Source organism: Musca vetustissima, unplaced genomic scaffold, assembly GCF_032173495.1.
Source record: "Musca vetustissima isolate MV318-11 ecotype Yass unplaced genomic scaffold, APGP_CSIRO_Mvet_v1 utg82064, whole genome shotgun sequence".
Taxonomy (NCBI): domain Eukaryota; kingdom Metazoa; phylum Arthropoda; class Insecta; order Diptera; family Muscidae; genus Musca; species Musca vetustissima.
In genome coordinates this window covers 154,178-179,110 of record NW_026876430.1, presented here as the reverse complement: position 1 = coordinate 179,110, position 24,933 = coordinate 154,178, and the positions used below count along the sequence as shown (strand labels likewise).

The following is a 24,933-nucleotide window of genomic DNA, read 5'->3' as shown; positions in this document are numbered from 1 at the left end:
AGACAACTACTGAAAAGAAAACAAAAATAGCCACGACTCACAAACAAAAAAATAGATAACAAGCCAGTAATCCAATTCATTTAAATAATTGTGTTACAGTTTTTAATTTTCTTTTTTCATTTATTTTAATTTTTCGTGATGAAATTGACCAAATTTTCTATTGGATTGCTGGCTTCCTGGTTAAAAAAACACAAAAAATAGCGCAAATTATATACAATGTTTTAAAAGAAAAAAATATATATTACATATTAAACCTATATATATAATAAAAAAGTATATATGTATTTTAGAATATATAAAACAAACCAGCACAGCAACACACACTTGTTATAGAGGATAAGGTATGGGGCGTCGGAATTCCAGCACGAGTTCCAACCTATACAATATTTTTTTATTTTATTTTTGTTTTACTGCAGCAATGACAGTTCATCGTTTCTTCTTAGTTGGACTTATGGATGAAGAATTCGGTTATAGCTCTTTTTTCTCTTTTCCAAGTGTCTGTTCTGTTTCTTTGAGACACAGACACACACCACACAACCCTTTTCAACACACTTTGCCAATATTTGTTTAACCCACATTAGATTAATTGTATTCTTCGTTTTTTGTTTGGTCTTCTTAACACAGCAGATAGATACTCATCAACAAATAAATATATTTTTGTTTGTATTGTTTATTTTTTTCGTTTCTTCATTTGTTTAAGTTAATTTTTCAATTTTATTTTGTTTAACATTATTGTTTTTTTTTTTTATTATTATTTTGTTTGTTAGTATGTTGTAGAGTGTATTGAATGGGTGATGTTTTCATTAGCCAGAACTTCAGAACATCCATTCACTCGCTATGTATAAAGAGTCATCTAATACTTCTTGACATATACATATGTATATACTACCAGTTGCACATGTATCTTTGTTATTTGTATTGTAATGTTTATTATTTTTTTATTTTTGTTTATCACAGTACCAACATCTTCTTTGTCTTTTGTATAATTATTATTTCGAAAATCGTATATTGTATTTTCGAATATTATTACTTTTTTGTTCGTTTTTTTTCTTTTATATATGAAATGTAACTCGAATATTTATTTTATATTCTGGCATAATGTATGTGTATGTATAATAAATAAATACAAAAATGTATATCCATTAATTCAAAATTAGTTTTCAATTTATTAAAGACAATGCTATGGCGACAAAAAATGGATTTATTGAACACATTTTAAATTCAGGATCCGTATTATAACCCATTTCAAATCGATATATGTATGTTTTATGTAAATCCCTAAAGACACTAGAGGTTTGTTCTCGAAGTAACAAATAATGGTGGTACAGTTTTATGGGGGTTATACCAAAAAGTACAATTAGAACCAAAATATGAAATTTTACCCTATTCGGTTGAAAAACGTATTAAAATACGAAGGTACCATTATATGGGAGCTATACTAAAACGAAGAGAGAAAATCCAATATATGACATTATATGCAATTCGGTTGGAAAACATACCTAAAAATATTGACCCGAAACTTTTGAAACCCTAAACCCAATGAGAATACTAAAACATGAACCAATATTAATATTTTTTGTTAGAAAAGTTTAACAATTGAGATGTATCGCTATTGAGGACCACCCTAAAACATGGTCCAATACTAATATTTTTGGTGGAATAAAAACCTCGAAACATCGAAAACTCTAGCATATGCCCGCTACGTCGTTAGCGAATATGCTATGTCCGTCCGTCTGTTGTAATCACGCTATCTTCTGAAGGAATTCAGATAGATCGCCAGATGCTTAGAGTCGTCTTTCTTCTGCATGCAGATCAAGTTCGAAAATGATATATCGGTCTATATTCCCCATATAAGTATACCGCCCAATTTTCAATATTTTGGGGTTCTTGAGCGCGTTTTTCAACCGAATTCGCTGAAATTTGATACCATGGTTTCTTTTTCGGTACCAAATGTCTCCATTACACATTACAAAAATCGATCGAATAATAAATATAGGACAATTTTTTCGGGTAGCTTGCATATAAGACACCCTCAATTTTCGGTATTTTGGGGTTCTTGAGCGCGTTTTTGAACGAATTCGCTGTAATTTGGTATTTTGTAGTCGCATATGGTAACAAATCTTCCTACCAACATTTTTCAATATTCGCGCCCTTTTCAGGGGTAGTTCCGTGTGTAGGATTTGTCCCCAGCATTTATGCATCTCCCCCATATAATTATACCTCCTGAAGGAAATAATTGAGACACAAAACAAAAATATTGGGTTCGAAATCTATTTTTGTAATCTAAATTTCAGTATTTTGAGGATTGTATATACTACCATGCATTATTAGTATCAGTCCACGCTTTGGGGTTTTCATTAAAGATTGCTGAAATTTGTATTTGGTGTACATTAAGATTTACATGAACCGGTTTGTAGAGTTATCGGCAAAGGTTCACTTTTTGGTATGTTCCCTATATTTTCATTTCAAGTATCTGTCAGTATGCCTTTGGTGGAGGGTATCCAAAGTTCGAATTTCAAAAGCTTCCTACATAGCTCCATCCTACAACCCGACAATGATCCTAACTTCAAATTTCTAGATTCCAGCTTTATCGATTCAGCAAAATCCAAATTTGGTGCCGTTTAGTACGCATTAGTACAAATTTCCAAAACTTTCTACATATCCAAATCGCACATACCCCAATATTACAATGAGCCTAACTCCAAATTTCAGTGTTCAATTTTGTACTTTTCGTGCAAATAAGCAACAAATACCCAAAAAATACGTACATATCTTAATCCTACACTCCGACGGTATGTTTATTTCAAATTTCAGGATTCCAACTCAATCCGTAACCCTATTTCTCAAACTTAATTTGCATTCCAATTTTAAAGTTTTTAGCTCCATACATACGCATGCTATGAAATTGCACCAAATTTAGTACATTTTAGTACTTTACGGATCCTTAAAACTCGAACGTCCAAAAAACCCTTTGCTATATCTATTCTACACTCCATCAGTGACCCTCATTTCTAGTTTAAGCTCCACTGGTTCGCCAAATACAAATGGTTCCACAACTTTGGACCAAGATGACCCTCTCACCGATATTCTGTATTTTGAAATGCTTAGCAGAAAAGCTTGTAATTTGGTACACCTGATTCTTGGAGGATGTTGATCAATTAGATCAATGTTTTGTCATAGTACCGCCCCGTTCCATTTTGGGTGTGTTCATGGCGAATTTTTCAACCGATGAGACAGAACTTTTGCATTACTTATTTTTAGTGAGTACAAACATTCCTTAAAAAAGAAAACTTTACTTCGCAGAATATTTTAAGTATAGTCTCTTATTTTTAAATTTTTTGACATAGCTCCCATATAATGATCCCGTCCCATTTTCAATATGCTAACGGTGGACTTCTCTGCTTTGCTTAGTGATTTTGAATATGTTACCAATTAAAAGCTCTATTTTTAAGATTTTGTGTTTGTTTGCAAAAAAATATGTCAAATGTAAATGCCTAGTCATCGATTCAATCTAAACACCACTTGAGCTGCAAAATGTTTATACAGATTCCAAAGCATTATCGATCTGACAGCCAAAAACATAAACGCGTAGTATGTATTATAAGGGAGCATATACATACATTTACACACAGCAAAGGTACATAATTATGTTTACCATTTATATTCTGAAGTTCATGACCTCTTTAGAAACAGGTTTTCTTGTTTTGAATATTGAATGTTTGGCAAAAGCACAACGTGAAATGCAAAAACAAAGAGCTACGAAGAAAGAAGGCTAAATAGAAATCTGTAGTAATACTCACCATATTTTTATATTTTGTTCTTGATTGATGATAAGACAGAGGCAATCTTCTTGTGTTCACATTGAAATTCAATTATTTTTGGATTTGGATTTCTTTTTCGAGATTTTTGTTATTTCTTTTCGTATTTCCTGATTCATCTGTGTGTGTGGTACAGTCACATTCATTGAACAATGTTGTGTTAAAACATAAATTTGACTTAAATATTTTCTTTAATATAACTTAACTTAAAAAAACGTTATTCAAAATTTATCGGCTACATTTACATTAGGAACAGCAGTCCGCTAGTTTCTTTGTTTTCAGAAGAGAGGAAGAGGGGAATGTCATCGCTTACTACCGTTGCCGGGTGCTCTTCTTATGACTATTTCTATAGTCCATTAATTTCTCAATATATTCATCATGTTTAACAATGGTGGCCAAAAGACCACGAGCATTTACCGGCGACTCATCGGGACCGTAGTTTATTAATTCATTGTCCAAATTGGTCATTTTACCACCCAATGCCCTTAGAATGGCATCCCCGGCACATATATCCCATTTCTTAATTTTTGTTGAATGCAAATAGGCTGTGGCATTGTTGGCAACAACTTGTAGTACCTTATAGCCTGCACCAGCTGCAGTTAGGATATTGGAATTTTCACCAAATACTGATCGAGTCAAATCCTTGACATCCCCAGCATGAGAACGAGACACGGTAATAATTGGACTATCGGTGTTTGGACGATCTGGGTGGATTTGTGATAAATATTCCGACATGGAATGATCCACCCAGGCCCAGGCAGTTTCACCACTAAAGGGGCTGTGAATAACACCCATGACAGGTTCGCCGCGTACCGCAACACACACCATGGTGGTGACATATTCATATAATTGTTCTGAAAATGAAAACCAATTATTAATAAACTGTTATATAACATTAGCTAGACGGACCACGAACCTGTAAATTCCTGTGTAGCATCTAAAGGATCTATCCACACGGTAACATCCTTAATGTCCACCAATTTATCGGGAATCACAGCTGTTTCATGCAATACCGTAGGATCCAAATCAAATGTCACCGCCTCGGCACAGCTTTCCTTATCCTCTTCCGAGAAAATTGTGACACGTGGAAAGATTCTGTGCAGACCCTGCTTCATAACACAATGTGAACGACCATCCGCATCTGTGTACGGATCATTTGCACCCTCATCTGTTTTGCCTTTACTTTTCTCTTTGAGGTCTCGGGTCTTGGCCACCTCCAGTATCTCCAGGCCACCTTTTTGGGCGGCTTGTATGGCACCTATTAACAGCTTACGCATATTAACTTTATTCTGATTCCTCAGCATTCCATACATGGCAGGACGATGTTCCTCCTCGCCTCCACTAAACATATAGAAGAGGAAACATAGGACAACGATGGCAGCAATAGCTGCTGGCCCCCGATTTATTTTTATGCTTCGCCCATGCATTGTTGTTGTGGCAATGGCTTTTTGAAGACGACTATTTTGTAATTTTGATTTTATCAGCGTCAGCTCAGACATCCATCCGTTCTTGTGTCGTTCTCACTTGTTCTTGATTAGTGTTGTGCTAAGCTGCGCTTTAACCTCACGTCGGTCACGTATTAAGCGGCAGCGGCAGCGATATGGGAATGGTGCGTGCCTTCGAATGATTACAATGCCGTTTCTAAAGTTTTGACGGCGTTGCGGAATTGGACGAAACAGCTTTAAAACGTTACTGATAAAAGCCAGAATCAAAACAAACAAACAAAGTTTAGTGTATCTTAGGTCGAAAATCGGACGAATCGGGAAATCAAAACAAATGAACGATTAGGCTTCCTCAACAACAATAGGTTCGTTCGTTTACTTTCCCAGTAAAATTTACTCAGTAAGAATTTGCAGAGAGTAAATACGAATCTTTCCTTCTCAAGAGAGAAAACTGCAAAAAGTAAACGAACAACATCCAGTAAAAAGATTGTTTCGACACAGCTGATTAAAACAACAAACAAATTGGCGCAAACTAAACAACAGCATTTTTATTAGAAAAATGTATAACAAGCGGAAAATTGATGTTGTTTGTTTCCCACAAACATTTAAAAGGGTTGTGTGATATGGGGGTGGACATAACCGATGGTGTTCCAGACATGTTAGGGATGCACACTTTTTTGTTTGGATTTGGAACCTAAAAAATCGTTCGCCAATTACTCTTGTATTACCTTATTTTTAAATACTTGCGTTTTCTTCATCCATTTTTGTATTTAATGATACAAAATCAAAATAAAATTCACAAAACAATCAATTTTCTTGAGAACAATTTTTTGTTTGTTTACAAAACATAACAAAACAGCTGATTAAATATCAGCTGATGGTACAAGAAAATTCTTACTGAGTAAATTTTCCTTGTAAGAATTTGCAAATACTCAGTAACACAACTGTCAAATCTGCTCTCTCAATTCACTCTCTTTTACTGGACTTTTGGGTAAACGAACAACATTTTGTAATAATTTGTACAAATTCGTACAAATTATTGAGTAAACGAACGAACCTAATGTCAGCTGATATGCTATCCAATAAGAAATTGTTTCGTACAAGAACTGCAACCAAATTTAAAAACGATCCAAACGCAGATAGGGAAAAAGCAAATCGTAATAAAATTAAAGATGTTTACGTATGAGTGTGAAGCATAGCAGACGAGAACTCTATATAGAAAGAGACATGAAGAAATGAAAAATCAGCTGATAATAGGGATTAGTAAATCGACTTCCGACTAATCGATTAATCGACTTTCTGTATGGAAAAGTCTAATGCCATGTTCTGACGGGCATTCTAACAACGTAGTTCGCTCTCAGAATTACGTACATGAATTAACCCGTTCATACAACACTATTCTTAATTCATGTCATCAGAGTTTTTTATTTCAAACTTTTTGTTTCTTGTTTTATATCAAAATTGTAACATATTTGCGTGAATCACATATTGATCTAAATAGAAAAAATAATTCTAACTTTTCATTCATCATTTTCAATTTTACTGAAAAAGTTTGAAAATTTAAAAAAATTTTGTCATGCTGTTAAAATTAATTTATTTTCGATAAATTCTTTCAATTGTTAGAGATGGGACAAAATTCTTGGTGATTTAGAGAGTGATTCGAATTGAACAACGTACAAAAGTAGGTGTTCGCTCAGACAATTTTGGGGAACTAAGTAATTACATCATAATTAAGGGTCGAACAACAAATGAGAGAGAGAACAACGCTGTATATAACATAAATGTCGAAGTCGACTTTTGATCTTTATGAAAATCGGAAAGTCGACTTTTTAAGATAGACTTTCGATTTTCTTCATAAATATTTATTTTATTATCATGAAGCCCAACTTGGCCAAAAATTACACATTCCAGACCTTAATTTAATCTGTTAACAAAAATTCATATAAAAAAATAAAAATATTATAGGTGATTTTGCTCTTACGATAACACTTTTTTCCTTTATGCTATCGAAAATAATAACCACAAGGAAAATAACACAAACGCATATCGTTTCCTTGTGGTTGTTGTATTTTCGATAACATATAAAAAAGAAAAATGTTAGTGAATTTTGCCCTTAGTCGGTAAAAGCCGAAAATCATTTTGATCAGATTTGGCAAAATCGAAAGATTTAAAAGCCCATTTTTTAGTCAAAGGCAAAAGTCGAAAAGTCGGTTTCGGTAAATATTGATTTTTGATAGGAGATTTTGAACCCAATGAGAATCCAAAGATGGCCTATGAAAAATATAGAAAAATTGAAGTGGGGTTGATTGAGTTTCATGCCTTTTAGAGCAAAAGATCATCCATTTAAATATTTTTATTTATTTCTCTTTCGAGATGGGGTTGATCATTGAAATAAAACATATTTAAAATTAATTAATAATGGTGTGTTTATTTTCTAATAAAAATCCACACTTATTGGTGTGTTGGCCATTGAAAATTATTCTTAACAATTCAAGATTTGTGGTTCAGATGACAGGTGTTTTTTATTATTTCATTTAAAATAAAAACACAATTTTCTTTTTAATAGACCATTGTTTGTAAGTCCAATTTTCTTTATTAAATAATCAATAATTTACAATATATAATATAAAGTTGTAATATTCTTTTATACGCTTACAAATGTTATACAATAGTAATAATAATTTATTTATCAAATTACAATAGAGAGACGAAGATTTCATTTTTGTATAAATATTGTAGAAAATATATTAATTTATTTATATGACGATGTTTCTTTATACATTGCTCTCCTACAATTAACAACACTTACTAATACCATTGTTGTGTGAATATCAAATTGTAACTTTTTAAGTAAATGTTGCACAATTGAAGAAAAAATAAACATAAATTGTTCACTAATATCATTTAATGGTAAAAGTATTGGTGACAAAAAAGCAAAAGCTTTTTTATTTAAAGCGAACAAGGAATAAAAAACACATTAATTTTTTTAAATTTTGTAATTGGCTAATAGGAAGTAATTTTGTTTACAATTCACATTGGCTATAAGATTTTTTTGTTTATAATTTTTTTTTTAATATAAACTATTAACTATGGGGAAGCAATAGGGAATCTAATTGTATGTCATGTATAATTAATTCATGGATTAGGATGTTAGAGCAAAAAAAAAAAAATATATTGGAGATGTTATTCCCGAATAAGACATGCTTGGAAAGTGTGTTGGCCGTTTTAAGTGTTTCATAAGTACGTCGTACAGTCCAAAGTGAAAAAATATATGTAAAACATTTTTCTTTTTTAATAAATTATAAATAAAAGAAATGAGATATAAATATATCAAAAAAAAAAAAAAAAAAAAGAGAGGATGTAAATTAAATAAAATTCTCATCGATCACAAGATCGATTGAGTAATGTTACAAAAAATATATTTGAATAGTTTCATTCAGTGCATTTCAAAATAAATGTGAATTATTATAACACAAAGCTACAAAACAGAATTATTAGGTTTGAATAAAATACTCAATATTTCGAAATTATATCGCAAGACCATTTTTAATAGAAAAAATATCATTTAATTTTCATTTCAAGAAAATGCAAAGATATTTAATACCATGTTTTCATTATAAAAACAAACACAACTCAACCCACTCATCATTAACTTATTATGGTCCTCCTGATAGTTTGAAAAAATCGTACAAATTTTGTTTATAAGATATACATTCGCTGTGATAATTATTTTATATGTGTAATCGCTGAAATCAATACTGTGCTACAAAATCAACATTATATCTTCCCCGAGATTTCGTTATTTTAAACTAAATTGAGAGTATTTAAGAAAATGTTTGAAAATCGCTATTGGCCTCGTTTGAATGGAAATAAAATGAAGTTATCCAAAGTATTCAAATTAGCGTTTAGGGAAATTAGAGGTTAACACCAAATTTTATGAATTTTGTATGTGTGTATGTATAAAATGTGGTCCTGAATAACACATATTCTGAAAAAATTCAGAAAAAATTGTAATTATTCACTAAAATGTGGTTTGACTGTTAAGCAATGGCTACACAAAAATCGGAATGTAAAATTAAGTCATAACTTCCATATATTGGTTGTCTTCGGTGGGACAAAATAAAAAAAGAAAAAAAAAATAGAATCGAATAATTAGAACCGAATAAAATTACTTCTTTGGTCAGTAAAAACGACCTTGATGCTCCCAAGGACAGCTTAACAGGACCAAGTACATTAACCCCACAAAAAACAGCATTACTGTGTTTCCATCAAAATGAATACAAAAGAGATCGATGGTATACCTCATATATATCTTCACAATAACTCTTATACAGAATTTTATATTCAATACATAATTTGTTTAAATACTCTCAATAAAGTCTACAATTGGGCGCTAAGGATAACATTTAAGAATTGTATGTGATAATTTAAAAAAACACCTTAAATATATTCTAAATTTGTTCAGAAATTGTTCCAGCAGTCTGTGGCAACAAAGAAAAAAAAAATGATTCAAGATTGTATTGTTGGCAAGAAAAAATATTCGATTTTACAACATATGGGAAAATATAAAGGATGTAGAAAATGATTTCGCCCCCAACCCTAATGCGGATTATAATAGAATAAATTTAATTTTAATGGACCGGATGTAATGGAAATCGGACAATGAGGGTCATGTCTCAAGAACAAAAATATGTATGTAAAATATATCGGGATTCAACCAAAAAATCATTATATTAAATCTATTTTCAAATAAAATAAATATTTTTTTTCAATTAAATTTCAAAGGCACTAAAATGGAATTGGGGGAAAATAGGGCGTAAGTAAAATAATTACAGAGCCAATTAAGAGACCAAGAATTTTATTAGCGCCTCACAGATTGTTAGGATGTCTTTTGTTTTATTATTTTTAATTATTTTTTAACTTTTGGGAGAAAAAATGGAAGACTTTTTTCTTAAAAAAACACTTAGTCCAAATTTATTATTGCTTTATGTTAAAGTGAGGCATTATCATCATCATCTGTATCATCTCATAATTGACTCCTTCGTCTTCTTGTTGCCATGCTATATAAATATTTTGTAAATACTTTATGCATTGCCGCCATATTTAACTATGTATTTTTTGATTTTGTGCTAGTATCCGAAGAACTTGAAATACTTTTCTTACTACCGAATCCAAAACGTAAACCTTTTTTACGTTTCTTAACATTGCCACCACCATCACCTACAGCGGCTGCCGCAGCATTCTCTTCCGATTTATTTAGTTGCGTATCGCTGTGATAAGTCGCATCCGAAATATTTGTCATTGAATCCGTTATGTGTGAGGCCAACATTAAATCTTCCGATTTTAAACTCCCGGCCGATTGAAGAGTTGACACGGATGATAGGAAATCTCTATCGACGCTAGGAAATGTCATCGGTGTTACTGATTTGGGTGGCTTATTGATTTGCGATAGCAAATGATGCTGTTGCATTAGTTGTCGTTCCAGCGAGGCGGTTGAAAAACGACTGGGCGATTGTTGTTTGCTGCCGCTACTGGCCCCCTGTTCTGGTGCTGATTGCACTGATGATGATGTCGATGAGGTAGACTGTTGACTTGCGGTGCTGTGCTGTTTAACCATTTTCTTTGTTTTATTACCACCAGCGGTTACAGATTTGCCGCCAACCGTTGCTGTGGCTACTCCGCCTACAGTTATTGGTCCGGTATTGTTGTTGTTGATATTGCTATTGTTGGTTTTATTTAAAGTTTGTTGAATGTTGTTGTTAGGTGGTTGTGTTCTTCCCAATAGGGTATAAATATCTTTGGCTGCCATTAAATCCGAACTTTGCGATCTTAATAGAGGGCTGCAAAGGAAATGAATGAGGAATTGAATTAGTTACAAGAATATATTTTTAGTAAATGAATACAAAATGTTACAAAAATGTTATTTACAGTTTTAAATATTTAGACACACGCATTGCAAAAGGTGTAATCGGGGGAAAGGAACATATTTTTGAGACGGTCTACACTAAAGGTGATTTAGCTATTTAAAAAAAAAACTTTGTGAAAACTATTCTAACATATCAAAATGTGAATTTTTGATTTTTTAATTGTGAAATTAATCATGTCCCTATTATTTAGATGTATTCCTTGACATATTTTCAAAGATCCTACAAAGTATATTCATATAAGCGGCTTAAACATCTAGGTTAAATTTAGTACATCGGTCCATATCTTCAGTACAAAATAAAGAGCTTTGCACACTTCTTTGAAAAAAAAAAAAATTAAAAATTATCATTGCATGGTGTAATTACTTTGGCCTTCCAATTCTATTGTTGTAATAGAACTGCTTCATTCATTTTGAATTCTTAGAATGCAAAAAATGGATTGGTTTTCAGCAGTTTTTAAAAAATGTTACTAAATGTTATTGGTTTTAAATCAATCTACTGGATTTATATTGGTAATTTATAAATGGCCTTCTCCCTCCGTCATATAATGGAGGTTTTTAATTACACTAAAGCCACTCTCTAGCAAATTTTCAAGCAAAAAGTCATGAATATACTTGCACCGATAATTATTATTGTTAATATTACGGGAGTCTCTTAATACCACGATCAAATCTATGATCGACTGGAATAATAGTCATCCGGCGGTGTTGAAAACCATTGCTACCCAATATTGTAAGGTAGGGAAATGTTGAAGATGTATGAAAGCTATAGAAAGAGAGAGAGAAGAGGAGAGAGATAGAAAATAGACAAAACAAACCATTGTCCATTCATTTATTTTTTTTCTCAGGCTATGTTTAGATATGAGACAGGGAAAAAGCTTTAGGGGCTGGAAACAAAATTAGTACCAGTCTAATATTTTAGAATTCTCATTAAGGCTCATTAATGGCAAAAAGTTGAAAAAAAAAATATATATTTACTGACACATTTCTACACATAATTGCAAAGTCATTCAAGCGATACATAGAATAAACATTACACTTAATATAACCAGTAAGGAAAGTAGTAAAGTCGGACGGGGCCAACTATATGATACCTTTCATCACTATAGTTTTATTGCACATAACAATTTCATCTCGATGTTCCTTTGAAGGACAAATTTCCTCATTCGGGCAGATTTCAAATTTATGAAAATCGACTTATAGCAAACTTGATACACGCTATTCGGTATGCCGCACTGTTAAAAATTTAATCTCAATCAGACACCCGTTCGAAATATATATGAAAGGTATGTCTACAACTGCAGCAATTTCATCAAAACGCAACGTGTCAATGGGACAAACGTTAGGAGTTTGGTGCACCATTTACTTAAAATCGGACGAAAATATATATCTAAATTTGAACCATTTTTCTCGAAACTATACGCACATCGTTCTAGACTTAATTCAAGACGCTATGCCAAATTTACACAAATCGAAATATATATGGGACTTTGGTGCACCATTTACATCGGACGAAATAAATCTAAATCTGATTCGATTTTCACGAAACTTAGCACACATTATTCTAGACTAAATTCAGTGCGCTATACCAAAATTTGTGCAAAATGATTTTCATGGACTTTGGTGCACCATCTACCTAAAATCGGGCTAAACTATACATTAGAGCTATATCTAAATCTGAACCGATGTTCACGAAATTTAACACACGTCTTTCCAGACTTAATTCAGTACGCTATGCCAAAATTCGTGCAAATCAAATTATTTTTAGTGACTTTGGTGCACTTTTTACCTAAAATCTTGCGAAACTGTATATGGAAGTTATATCTAAATCTGAACCGAGTTTCAGGAAACATAGCACACGTTTTTCCAGACATAATTCAGTAAACTATGCCAAAATTCGAAAATATATATGGGAGCTATATCTGATTCTGATCCGATTTTCAGGAAACATTACACACATCATTCAGTACGATATACCAAATTTCGTGCAAATCGAAAGATATATATCTACTCTAGTGCACCATTCACATTAAATCGGGCGAAACTATATATGGGAGCTATATCTACATCTAGACGGATTTTCACCAAATTCAATTGGATTCGTCCGTAGGCCAATTAAATGAGCTGCACCACATTTCATCTAAATCGGATTATAAATGCGACCTGCACGTTGTTTACAATTTTACATCAACAGACGGACGGACGGACATGTATAAATCCACTTTAATACCTCAGATGTTACTTATTTTCGAATGGGACAATGTGTGAGTGCAGAAAATTTAACTCACGGATCAAAAGGGCTACAGTTGTCAAAGTTCAGCCTTGAAAATCACAATTTAAAAATAAAGAACTTCCAGCATTTTTAACATGATATTGAATTACATTTTAAGTGATCAATTGAATTACATTTTAAGTGAATTATTTATACTCTTTCGAGTCGATCTCAATGATCAAAGTTTTCCTGGCTTTCCTTTTCATTGCAAAACTTAGATCATCTTATAAATTATGTACCGACACCCTGACACTTACATTTAAACAACTAATAAAAACAAAAAATTATAATACACAAAATAAATAAATATTGAAATCATAAAAAATAATAATTATTATTTTATTAATTTACATAAAATTAATTATAGGTGTGAGATAAATAGATATTGGGATGAAAGTTAATGAAATTACACATATTTATACAATAAACAATAATATCGAGTAATTTTTATGAGGAAAATTATTATTATTATATTTTAATAGCATAGTATGTATGTAGTCGTATCAAGTCTATCAAGTTGTGGTATAATTGTGGCACACAGAGACAACAACAAAAATTCATGTAGTAGATTTTTGTTTCGAGTTTCTGAAATTGTAAAAGAAAATCGAAAAACAAAAAATCTAAATTAGAAAAAGAAAATGTTAATGCTGGAACTATCAGGTCAGAAGCAAAAAAAAAAACACAAAGAGAGGGAGGGAGAGATGGGTGTACAGAGAGGAAAAGAAGGACATACAATAACAAACATCATGCTTGATTTAATTTTTGGAGAGGGGGATGAGAGGAGGATGGGGCACAAATCTTCAATCTATATGGCTAACCCTTAAACCACTGGAACCATTCCCACATTTTCAAAACTTGATAGAATGACTTGTAATTTGAATTAGTTTCTCAAGCCCTTGGCGTAATCTATAAATATTTTACTACTAACATTCAGAATGTAGTGATTTAAGGGCTAAGGTGTATTCTGGTAAAGGGGTGTAAACATAACAAAGTCATGCTTAACAAATGCTAGGGAACACAAACAACATGTTCTTTTGCAAAATATTAATGGGAGACTTTTGGGGGAAAGAAAACACTTTTCGGGAGTTGTTCAATAAGTTAAGCAACCACAAACCTTTGGTTTGATCTTCGTGGTGGAGGTATTGGTGCACGACCACCTCCACCTAGAGGAGGATTACTACCACCACCACTTGATGGTGGTGTCGCCGGTTGTATTGGTGTATTAATGTGACTACTAGTCGTTGCATTTGTCACCGCGGTCGTTGTCGTCAACGACAATGACACATTACTATGATTGACTTTTTTAGTACGCGGTGGTACTGTAATCGATGAACGATCTGAACGTTCGGATGATACTGAGGGACTGTGACGATTACCGTCATGTATCATAAAAACACTAAACGTCGAAATAATTATAGAAATAAATAGTAATAATAAATAAAAGAAAATAAAATAATTGTAATAAATAAAAATTAAGATAAAAAATGAGAAAAAGAGAATGACAATGAAAAAAGTAACACAGTGCTATAGGCGAAAGGATCCAATCTGTCAATACATTTTAAGGACGATTGATAGTAGTTATTTTTTAAGAATATTTTTTTAAGGACGACGAGACCAAAAAACGTTGATTCTCTGCGAATATTTTTTTCAAGGGCCATGAGACCAATAAGCCTAGATTTTTTTCGTGGAGGTGACATCAATAGGCGTGGTTTTATGTATTAATATTTTCAAGAGCCATGCCTAGTTTTTTGTTAATTACCCTTTAAGGACCATAACACCAATGTTCATCCCTGCAATAAGCGTGAATTTTTAAAGAATATTTTGTCAAGGACCACGAGTAAAATAAGCAGGGAGTTTTAAACAATATTTTTTCAAGGACCACAAGTACACTTATCGTGCATTTTTTAAGAATATTTTTTAATGACCACGAGTACGAGTAAGCGGCGATTTTTAATGAATAATTCTTTAAGGACCACCAGTAGAATAAGCGGAGATTTTTAAATAATATGTTTTCAAGGCAAAAGGAAACGAGATAGACACATTGGTCCGTCCGTCTGTCCATGTTAAATTGTAAACAAATTACAGGTCACATTTTTCATTCGAATTGGATGAAATTTGGCACAGCTCAATTATTTGGCCCAAGGAGGAACCCTATTGGAGTTGGGAAAAATCGATTCAAATATAGCTCCCATATATTCGTCCGATTTAAGGTAAATGGTGCACAAAAAAATACCTATAAATCTTTCGATTTGCACGAGATTTGACATAGCGTACTGAATTCAGTTTAGAAAGATGTGTGTTAAGTTTCGTGAAAATCGGTTCAGATTTGGATATAGGTCCTACATATATTTTTCTCCTATTCTAAGTAAATGATGCTCCAAGGACCCAAAATATAGAATGCATCTGTTGAATATACCAAAAGTGGTGAAGGGTATCATATAGTCGGCCCCATCCGACTTTACTATTTTCCTTACTGGTTTAAGAATATTTTTTTCAATGACCGTGACCAATATGCGTCGATTTTTTAAAAATATGTTTTCAAGGATCATGACACCCCACAATCTTGAATTACTAATATTTTTTGGGGATCATGACACCAATAATGGGGGATTATAAAACAAAAATGTTCAAGGGCCATAACAGCCACAGACTTGGATTATTACAAAATACATTTCTAGCAACGCCAGACCGATAAGCGTGAATTTAAAAGATTTTTTTAAGGACCATGACATCAAAACACCGCGATTTTAGGAATATTTCTTTAAGGAATATGAGACCGATAGGAGTCCAATTTTAAAGAAAAGCCATAAGACAATTATGTGTGGGTTTTTAAAATTATTTTCCATGGACCATTACTTCCATATAACTTGATTTGTAAGGCTATCAGAAGAATATAGTTTCGATTTAATCTGGGACCACTTCAGCTACAAGTGTTAATTTCATTTCATTTTAATAATCCTCTGGGTTTTTTGTCTAGTTTTTAAAAGCGTTATCACCTCAGGTATAGCACTGTGTTATTTTGATTGATTGAACTAACAAAATACAACAACAACAAAAATTATTAATTCTATGTTAGCAAAGAGTAGAACAGAAAAATGAATTCTACAAAAAAAAGAACAACAAGAACAAAACTATACCTGTCATTATATGATGCCGATGTTGCAGCCGCTGCAGCATTACTCGAATTTACAATATTCGCAGCATGATTGCTGGTCACAACCCCACCACCAATATGATTGTACGCATCTAATGGCGATGGTGTTGGCAATGGGGTTCGTTGAGACATTGCCGATGTTGTTATGGCACTGGCACTTATGGTTGCCGTCGGTGCTGTACCCAAATAAAATTGCACAGATTGAGATTCCACATTATCTTCACTGCCCGATGATTCATCACGTGCGGTATTCGAACTACTATTCAAAATGGCAGATCCACTGAGGGCCGAATTACGATTATAACCATCGATAATACCTGGATAAATATATAAAATTTCTTTAAACTTTTAATGATTTTGTCCTATTACAAGATAATAGATAGAATTCTAGAAAGATGAGACTAGCGGGAGAGTTGTATTAATAATTTCAGGGAGCGGGCGATAGGGAATGTTGTTAGCACATGGAAACTAAAACTAATGGCATTTCGGCGTTAGGAAATGATGCTGCTTGTTATTATTGTTGTTGTTATTTAAGTGACTGTTCAATACAGTCAAGTACAAATACATATGTATGTATGTCAAACAAAGGGGAAGAAGGTAGGGTGGACAATGATTAAATAATCAGGGTAAAAGAGAAAAATTTAATTTTCGCCCTACTTGTTATGTTGCCTTTGAGAAGTAGGGAGTTCTAAGGGTTATATTTAACATTAAATGCGCCGACCCTAAATGTATGTATGTATGTTTGGCGTTTCTGTGTTTAGTCACATAGTTTTTGTTTATAATGCGAGAGAATCAGTTGGTGAGTGTAAGAAAGGTAAGAAGGAGTTAATATTTTTTGCATCCATCATGCATCCAACACAAAAAGACAATCGAACGAACGAACAAACAAACAAACAGACACTTAACATATACTATTGTATGAATTAATGGTAAATTAACTAAAAATTAGAAATAGACAGACAAAAATTACAAATCACCGGTTTCAGCTTACCTGGTCGTAATGAACCTCATCATTGTCATCCAGGTTTTTACATTTTTTTGTATAATGTGCCTAATTGATTTTCCATTCCATTATTCAACCGATACGTTTTGGTTATGGAATAATTTTTGTATTTATTTGGAGAACATGAACAATAGTTTTGAATTGAAAAACATTAAGGAATTGCTTTTGTAATAAAGCTCCATGAGTCTTTAGTGGCAGTCCGTTCGCCATCGAGTCAATACTTACAGTAAAATTTTATTCTATCGTATGTATACTTTAATAACCCTTCCGGTGATTACTGTTTCGCTTTCTAGTTTAAATTTATTACAATTGTCTTTTATGTTGGACATGATGCATGGTATAATTTGGGTTATTCCAATACTTCAGAAAGTTTAAGAGGCCCGAAAAGGTGAAATTGGTATTTTATTTTAAGAACATTTTGTCAAGGACCATGGGCCGGCCAGATCGTATATTTCCAATAAACGTATATTAAAAAAAAATAATGGTCATGAAACCAATAAACGTGGATTTTTTAGCACAGATTTTTGCGAATATTTTTTTGCAAATCATGAGACTGTTAAGCATAGATTTTTTATGAATATTGTTTTCAATAAGGGTAGATTTTTGACGAATATGTTTTCAAGGACCATGAAACCAAAAAGATTGAATTTTTAAGAATATTTTTAAAGGACAATGAGCGTGAATTTCTTAAGATCTTTTTTTCAATTAACATTAGACAAATATACGTGTTTATTTAAGAAAATTATTTTCAAGGACCATGTGGTAAGTTTCGTGAAAATCGGTCCCGATTTCGATATAGCTCTCATATATATATATATATATATATATTATATGGTGCACCAAACTCCTAATGTTTGAGCTATTAACACGAAATTTTGCCCAACTTATCAAATTGAGACTTGAATGATGTTATTGTGTTTTGTTGAAATTGGTGCAGATGGAGCCATAGCTTCCATATGTATTTCGAACGGATGTCTGATTGAAATTAAATTTTTAACAATTTTGCTATAATCGTTCTTCATAAATTTGCCCCATGGCACTCTAACTCTGCCCGAATAACATTAAATTTATCATAGGTTGCGGAAAGACATGGGTATGTTCCTTCGAGGGAACATTGAAATGCAATTGTAAGGATAAATATGTACAATATACCCAAAGTGGCCCAGCCCGACTTTACTACTTTCCTTATTGGTTTAAGAATTTTTCTTGTCATGTCGCACAGTTTTTGTTTTTGAGAGTTTTTGATAAAATATATTCTAATTGGATTTGGTTATTTCCTTTTTCACAATTTATATCTGTTGTATATAACCCTAACTAGTTTTGAAATAAATCTAAAAGAACTCAGGTATTCATCTTCAACGTATAACAAATTGTCTCTGATATATTCCAATATAATATTTCAACAAGACATATTTGCGGAATTCCAGACCAATATGTCTGTGTCCACAACACATGATGTATGTGTAATGAGTGTCAGACCAAGACACTTCCCTATGAGACCATTTAACGTAATTTTATGGTGACACTTTACAATGACATGTGAAAATAATTGTTTTATGTGTTATCGTTGTTAATTGGCAAACAACATAAAATCAGACAATAACCTCTTCTCACTCTGCAGCATACCACAAACATATAAATATTTGTTTTGTTTTTTATAAATCACCTTTGTTCTTAATAAATTTGTACATATGTACATTAATAAAGTCCATGGCGGTTATGAAGAATCAACAAATAAAATTCATTCTTTTGGAATCACGAGAAGTTCTTGATAACCGCGCCGAGGGCTTTATATATTAATTAAATTTAACAAGAAGAAGAAGAAAAATACATTCATAAACAACAAATATTTGAAATTTAACAATATTTAATAAACAATAAATAATAACAACAAGCAAGCACCGGAAAGGATTAAAGCATTTCAGAGAGATACCACACACTGTGAAACCAAAATAAAAATACAATGAAACTGGTAGATAAATACAAAAAAATAGTTGGTTTCTTGTATTTACAACAGAACATATGGAAAAAACACAATTAAAATTTTCAAATCAAAATTTGTTTTTGTTTTTATTATAAAATTTAAGTGAAATGCTATAAGTAGGTATGTGTATAAAATATAAATGTAGATATAAAAGAAAAAAAGAAATAAAATAAAAATGGATACATACAAAGATAATATTGTACGTTGCCAATATAAAAACTGAGGGATATTAAAAAAACAAACCGAAAATAATAAAACTAACAACAATTAACATTAGAAATATAAAAGAAAAAACAAAAAACTTTAATTGAATTTTAACGCCCATTGGCAAAGAATGTAAACAGGATGGATGTAAAGGTAGGGGGAGTGGTTGGGGAAGAAACAAATTCACAGTTTAACATTAAACAAATAAATTGAATGCAAATAAAAAAAATTCTCAGTACTAAAACATAAATTCAATATACAATCGAAAGGGGTTGTAATGGGCTATGCATAATTTTTCAAATTGTTTTTTAAGTTAGTTCCAAAGAGTCCATTATAACCCCTTGTGATTGATTGATTAATATTATTGCACTAAATTGCTTAAATGCTTAACTTAACTAATATTCAAAATAACAGTGGTTGTGTTTAATGTTTTCTTTAGTTTGTTTTTTTCGGGTAGAGGAATATGAAAACTGGGAAAACCGATATTCGTTTGTAATCAATCGTTAAATGCCATTTAATGATAAACTATACGATTGACATGAATTGGAAAAAGTATTTCTTATTTTTGTGTCTAAAATATATCACACTATTTCACATTGTTGGTCTGGGGGGTTGGTCGTGTGTGGTTCGGTTGAGGAGGTTGATAGTAAGTTGTAGTAGTTTCATTCAGCTGAGATCAAGGAAAAGTTTTCAAAATTTAGCTTACCTTGAACAGATTCATCATCTAATTCATCTGAGCTGCTTGTAATACGACCTGTAAAATAATTTAAATATGTGTTAATTGGATATTTGGTTAGCACATCTATTTTGTTGTTATTATTTTTTTTTTTTAATTTGGACTAAAAATAAATTCCTGAATTTCATTCATTTCGCATTAATTGTTAATAATAAACATAATGAAGATTAAGACGTAAAGTAGTAATTAAAACAGTGATTGTTTTATCGGACATTGTTAAATTAAAAAAAAAGTAAGGAAAGTAGTACAGTCGGACGGGGCCAACAATATGATACACTTCACCCCTTTGGGTATATTCTACATAGTCTCCTCTAACCTTTTCGAAAGGACATTGACATGAAACTGAACGGAAGACATATAAGAACTTTGGTTCACCATTCCTATTTAATCGGACGAAAATATATATGGGAGCTATATCTAAATCTGAACCGATTTTTTCCAATTTCGATAGGGTTCGTTTTTGGGCCAAATAAATGAGCTGTACCAAATTTCATCCAAATCGGATGGTAAATGCTACAAACGGACGAAAGGACGGACTTGCATAAATCGACTCAGAAAGTGAACCATGGGTCTATCTCGTTTCCTTTTGCCTGTTACAAAGACATAATACCCTTCACCACAGTGTGGTGAAGGGTATAAAAATATGGATGTCCTAGATAAATGTATTTCTCTTAAGCTGGGTCATGTCCCTTTCTTAAGTATTACAAACTATATGTTATGGGCAAATTGTGCAAGTAATCGACAGGATTGCTGGGAAAATATTTTTTTACCATAACAATGTCTAATACTATTTGTTGGTAGAGAGAACCTTCTTCTGCAGCATAAACACCCTCGACTGATCTCTCTTCTAGTTAAAAGATATTTGAAAGATGGGCCGTTTCATGAGATAGAAAATCTCCGACAGATGTTATTTAATTAGAAAACATCGGACAAGCCTCTCTTCTGGTTATATGTATTTCTTCTATAACTTCAAAATTTTAGGCTGGCCTCTCTTCAAGTTAGAAGAAATTAAAAGATAGGTATTCACTACTACATAGAAAGTCTTCAACAAATGCTTTCTTATTTTAAGAAGACATAGGTGTTACGTACTAGGAAGACAAGGGTGGCTATAACACCTTCCCTTGGTCTTTATACCTATTTTACCTTCCACAGGTATTCGTTTTTCTATAGCTTCAACATCTTCGGTGGTCTCTCTTTTCCCGTCTAGTTTTCACCCAATCAAAGACATTACTCTCACGTAGATGAAAGACAGATCCGATGTGTCTAAAATGTCTTAGCATGGTCTTCTATTACTAACAGATCTTCAAAATGTATTTTATAGTTCGAAAACATTGGACAGAATTACTCTTCCGAATATATGACACTCTTCTTCTAATCCTGCTGCTGGATGACAGGTCTCACATGGCTAGAACATCTTCGCCTGATCTCTTATAGCCAAAAGTCCTCTATAGTGTCCTATATATAATGAAGTTAAAGACGTTCTTTAGAATAAGTACCTTATATAGATCTTCTATATCTGAATGTCAGATAAAATTATTTTCTAGCCACCTTTTATAGGTCTGGATTACCTGATCTCTTATAGCCAAAAGTCCTATATATAATGAAGTACAAGTTGACAAGCATCCCACAAGTCTCCTACTGTAAAAATACATCTGTCATATGGACAGGTTTTTATAGGTAAACAAAATTCTGAAATGAAAATCATAACTTTTACTAATAAAAATTTATTGAAAAAATTGTATCTGGCAGTGTCTGAACATCAAAGAAAGAGACCCATTAAAAAAATTATTAAAAAGCTCCCCTTCAACTGAAAAATTTAAATTATTTTCTTAAATAAACCCCTCTATATATTTCAAGGACCATATCATCACGTGACACATAAAATACGAAAAGCTTCTTAAAAAACGAAGACATTTTCCACAACTCACCTTTTGTACAACAACAACATGGAGGGGAAAATCATAAAGAGAGATTTTCATCGCATTTCGTTTTTCAAGTCAAGCCAAGCAATAAAGTTTGAATTGTTTGCACACAGCTATTCATCACGGTATACATATGAATTTGGATAGAATTGTTATATCAAATTCCTTTCAATCCTCAAACTATGTAGCCAATTATTATTCTTATAACAAGTATGTAGATTTTTGGAGTGGGGCCTAAAACTGTTCTGTTGGGTATATAGCAAAAGTGGAAAAATGAGTATTGAAATGGTAGGGAAAAAATCTAGCGTCTTTGTTTCCAAAGCATACAAGCGACCCACACACCATAAGCTACTCTCATTCAAAATGGCAACTAAGCTTCAATGGACAAACACTTAAGACAGGGACACGTAGCACATGTACATAAAACACTATTCGTTGCTAAACATTGACTACAAGAAGTATTCCCTTTTTCAAAATACGTAGTTACAGATATAAAAAAAAATATTTGAACTTACCTCTCGAACTTTTAATAGAAGAACCACCACCATTGCGGCCATATAAAACACTTTCCAAGTACGATAAACCATTGTTGTTGACAATATTCATGCCTAGGCACTGTTCAATTTGTTTCCATCTGTGTAGTCGTTCTTGCAATTCATTTGTTACCTCGCCCAAAGAGTTGCGGGCCTCAACGATAGAACGATCAACATCATCTATACTCTTGCCATGTGTCGAGACAAAAGCACCCACTAAACTAGAACGTTTCTTACGCAATTTCTCACAAGCTTCACGGGCAGATTGTAATTGTTTTTCGGCGGCAACACGTTTTTTCAAATGATTTTTACTTTCCAATTCATATGTATATTGCAGCCATGACTGCAGTTGGGGTGGTGGGGCCCAACAATTGTCGACCAATTCAATTTCGGCACGTGATAGTTCGGTGCGCAACATTTCAATTTCTTTTTTCAGCTGTTGTACTTCCAAATCGGAATTGGAAGATGTTAAGGTGGGTACTTCTTTAAGGCGACGCTCTAAATCCATTTTTTCCGTGGCAACATTTTCTTGCTCTAGCCGTGCCCGTTCCAATTCCTATTAAAAAAAGGAATATTATTAATGAATTTGTAGTGTATTATGGCGATAAAGGAAAATACCTTTTGCATTTCTTGTAAACTTTGTTCGGCCCTTTGTAAACCCTCCATGTCCTGGGCCATACGTCGCAAATGTCTTTTGGCGTTTTTATTTTGTTGATAGGCATACCAGCAACCTATTATAGCACTTAACAGTAATGTAACTAATATATAATCCTTCCAGCGAGTACCAGTCTCTGAAATTAAGAAAAAAATAATTATTTGAAAAAAATCAACATTTGTATAGGTTTCCAGGGCCTACCTCTTGGTGGTCCAAATAGTACCACATCCATAGCTTTAAGAGCAATTTTTTGTTTATGTATGGGATCCTTAATGCCCAATACATTACTAACATAGTGCATATTGTTAACAGCCAATCTGGAAAAGGAAAATATTTAGAAAAAATTCGAATAATATTAACTGTTCAATAACTTACCTTGGCAAGGCTGCTCCCGATACTTTATGTTGCTTAAATAGTTCCACATATTGCGGCAATTGCACTGATTGAGCCAACCAATCGGTAGTTTGTTCAATGGTCCAATTATGAACCTATTTTAAATTGAAAAAAAATATGAAAGAATTAATGAATGTTGATTTTGCAACATAATTGGAAACATACCTCAGATCTCAACCATGCTTCCCATAACTCCTTAACAGAAATATGCATATCATCATTGAAATGGAAAGCTTTTTGACGCTTCTCATAGCCAGAGTCGTATTTTAATTCCTCGCGCAAGAACTGCAAATAGAAATGAAAATAAATGTTTTTAGGAACGAAGTATATAAGGATATAAGAATAATAATATATTTTAAAGGCCAACATATGATTTTAAAAGAGAATTTCGAAGGATTTTTCCGGTTTCAACAAATCAACATCATTGTTTAAGATCATTTTAAGGCATTCAGATTGCCTTTGAAAAAACTTTTATTGCAAGAATATAAAAAATTGCAATACCCTTCTTAAAAAACTAATCATTAACAAGTTAAAACGCGTTGGATATATCCACCATAGATCAGTATATCTATGGTGTACAGGTACTTGAAATGGAAATATAGGGAACATACATTTTTAATTAGCCTTATGGCTAATTAGGGTACATACAAATGTGCCTCATCGAAACATTGGTTCTAGACCTCCTTCTGGTACCTCCCACACAGGGGCTAGGACTAGGCCTAAATGCGGGTTATAGTTCATATATAGTTCATTATGGAACCTTACGTTCTAGTTTTTTATCTCGATATCCTCCGCAGGTGAAATGAGAATAACAGAGTCTTCGAACCAAACCCAAAACGCGGAACAAATCAGATAACTGTTTTAATATAAAAAGGAGGTTATATAGGGACTACC

General features: G+C 32.6%; 2 protein-coding genes across 2 annotated transcripts in view; both read right to left on the bottom strand.

Moving 5' to 3' along the window:
* Window positions 1–4,116: 4,116 nt before the first annotated feature.
* LOC133320990 (putative inositol monophosphatase 3) lies at window positions 4,117–5,254 on the bottom strand. The gene is made up of 2 exons (XM_061530095.1): window positions 4,735–5,254; window positions 4,117–4,672 (listed from the first exon to the last, which is right to left on the bottom strand). The coding sequence occupies exons 1-2, from the start codon at window positions 5,243–5,245 to the stop codon at window positions 4,131–4,133; spliced, it is 1,053 nt and encodes a 350-aa protein (XP_061386079.1). The 5' UTR covers window positions 5,246–5,254; the 3' UTR covers window positions 4,117–4,130.
* Window positions 5,255–10,316: 5,062 nt separating this feature from the next.
* The window catches only part of LOC133320999 (uncharacterized), a 29,087-nt gene continuing 14,470 nt past the window's right edge, over window positions 10,317–24,933 (bottom strand). Inside the window, exons 4-12 of the mRNA XM_061530103.1 lie at window positions 24,205–24,324; window positions 24,022–24,134; window positions 23,848–23,963; window positions 23,610–23,782; window positions 22,974–23,547; window positions 20,507–20,554; window positions 16,593–16,947; window positions 14,570–14,872; window positions 10,317–11,100 (exon numbers count right to left, since the gene is read on the bottom strand). Coding sequence (XP_061386087.1) covers window positions 10,368–11,100; window positions 14,570–14,872; window positions 16,593–16,947; window positions 20,507–20,554; window positions 22,974–23,547; window positions 23,610–23,782; window positions 23,848–23,963; window positions 24,022–24,134; window positions 24,205–24,324 — 2,535 coding nt within the window. The 3' untranslated portion in view covers window positions 10,317–10,367. The remainder of the gene's footprint in view (window positions 11,101–14,569; window positions 14,873–16,592; window positions 16,948–20,506; window positions 20,555–22,973; window positions 23,548–23,609; window positions 23,783–23,847; window positions 23,964–24,021; window positions 24,135–24,204; window positions 24,325–24,933) is intronic.